Genomic DNA, 1,559 nt, shown 5'->3' with positions numbered 1-1,559 from the left:
TGGCCAATGGGCAGATCGCCTATAAGCTCCTGAACCTCTCCCCAGAAGGCTATGCCTGCCTTGAAGACCAGTCAGCAGGTCAGTAACCTGGGGAGGTGGAGAGTCCTGGGGCAGGTTGGTGGCCTGGGACAAGTTTCTTATTTCAGGGTCTGACATCCTCTAGGAAAGGTCATGGCCAACAGGACAGTGGACTACGAAGAGGTGCAGTGGCTGAACTTCACCGTCCGAGCTTCCGACAACGGCTCTCCCCGCAGATCTGCTGAAATCCCTGTGTACCTCCAGATAGTGGACATCAATGACAACAATCCCATTTTCAGCCAACCATCCTACCAGGTGAGATGGGATCCCCCATCCAAGTCTGTGCCTGCCTGGTGAGGATAGGTACAGAGCCAGCGGTTCTCCAGGGACAGCTTCTCTTCCCTCTGTACGTGCTTGAACCGCGTGAAGACTGTCGACCCACCGGTGTACTCTCTGTGAACATCTTGTTCTGGGTCCAACTGTGACACCTCTGGGTGACACCCCATGCCCTTGATTGAGGTGTCAACCTACACCCACTAAAACATCAACTGATTAAACAACCAATTCTGCCTGCTCCCTTTGCTTGCAGAAAGCTGTCTTTGAGGACGTGCCGCTGGGTACTGTCATCCTGAGGGTCAAGGCCACGGATGCAGATTCCGGGCGTTTTGCTCTCATCCAGTACAGCCTGGGAGATGGAGAGGGCAAGTTTGGAATAAATCCCAACACGGTAAGAAGCCAGCTGAGACTGAAACAGAGCAGGTAAAAGGGAAGAGGCTGAGATGGTCCCACCTTGTGCCTTGCTCCCACACCTCACCTTCTGCCCCTTCTCGACCTGCCAGACAAGGTCCACCTGAAGGTCTCTGTGTGCTGCAGGGTGACATCTATATCCTGTCAGCCCTGGACCGAGAGAAGAAAGATCACTACACACTGACAGCTGTGGCCAGGGACAACCCTGGGGATGTCCCCAGTAACCGTCGGGAGAACTCCGTGCAGGTAGGGCTCTCCTCTCACCGACCCTCGTGTGGTGGCATCAGCCAGAAGGTGTTAAACCTCAGGCCTTCCTCTGCAGCGGGCTTGCTGGTGGCTCAGTGAGGAATTAGGCAGAAGGAACAGAAGATGACCCCAGGGCTGTGGGGTGGATGGTGCAGGAGACTGTGTGTTGCAGGGGCAATGCATCAGCAGGAGAGACAAGGGAGGGTGATGCTATTGTCTGCAAGAACTCTGACGTGAATGGGTTCCCCGGCCACTGGGGCCCCCATTGTTGGAGGCAGGAATTCAGCTAGCAGAGCTAAACGAATAGTAGGAAGGGCAGCCAGCAGAGCCACGGGTCACAGCAGGGGTACGGCCCACAGGGGCTGCTCGGCTGCCTGGTCCAGCCTCAAGTCACCCAGCCAGTTGGGATTTGTCAAAGGTGCTGATCACAGTCCTGGATATCAACGACGTCAGGCCCCAGTTCAGCCAGAGCCAGTTCAGCACCAGCGTCTACGAGAATGAGCCGGCGGGGACATCAGTGATCACCATGAACGCCACTCACCTTGCAG

At 56.0% G+C, this 1,559-nt stretch overlaps 1 protein-coding gene across 1 annotated transcript in view; it reads left to right on the top strand.

The window, feature by feature from the left end:
- LOC104500819 (cadherin-23-like) overlaps window positions 1-1,559 on the top strand; it is a 19,041-nt gene that overhangs the window by 9,451 nt on the left and 8,031 nt on the right. Inside the window, exons 14-18 of the mRNA XM_010144538.1 lie at window positions 49-78; window positions 164-333; window positions 608-745; window positions 892-1,011; window positions 1,430-1,538. Coding sequence (XP_010142840.1) covers window positions 49-78; window positions 164-333; window positions 608-745; window positions 892-1,011; window positions 1,430-1,538 — 567 coding nt within the window. The remainder of the gene's footprint in view (window positions 1-48; window positions 79-163; window positions 334-607; window positions 746-891; window positions 1,012-1,429; window positions 1,539-1,559) is intronic.

The sequence above is a fragment of the Buceros rhinoceros genome, unplaced genomic scaffold (assembly GCF_000710305.1).
Source record: "Buceros rhinoceros silvestris isolate BGI_N320 unplaced genomic scaffold, ASM71030v1 scaffold12811, whole genome shotgun sequence".
Classification (NCBI taxonomy): domain Eukaryota; kingdom Metazoa; phylum Chordata; class Aves; order Bucerotiformes; family Bucerotidae; genus Buceros; species Buceros rhinoceros.
The sequence above is the reverse complement of the archived record's forward strand: the minus strand, read 5'-3'. Positions and strand labels throughout refer to the sequence as shown.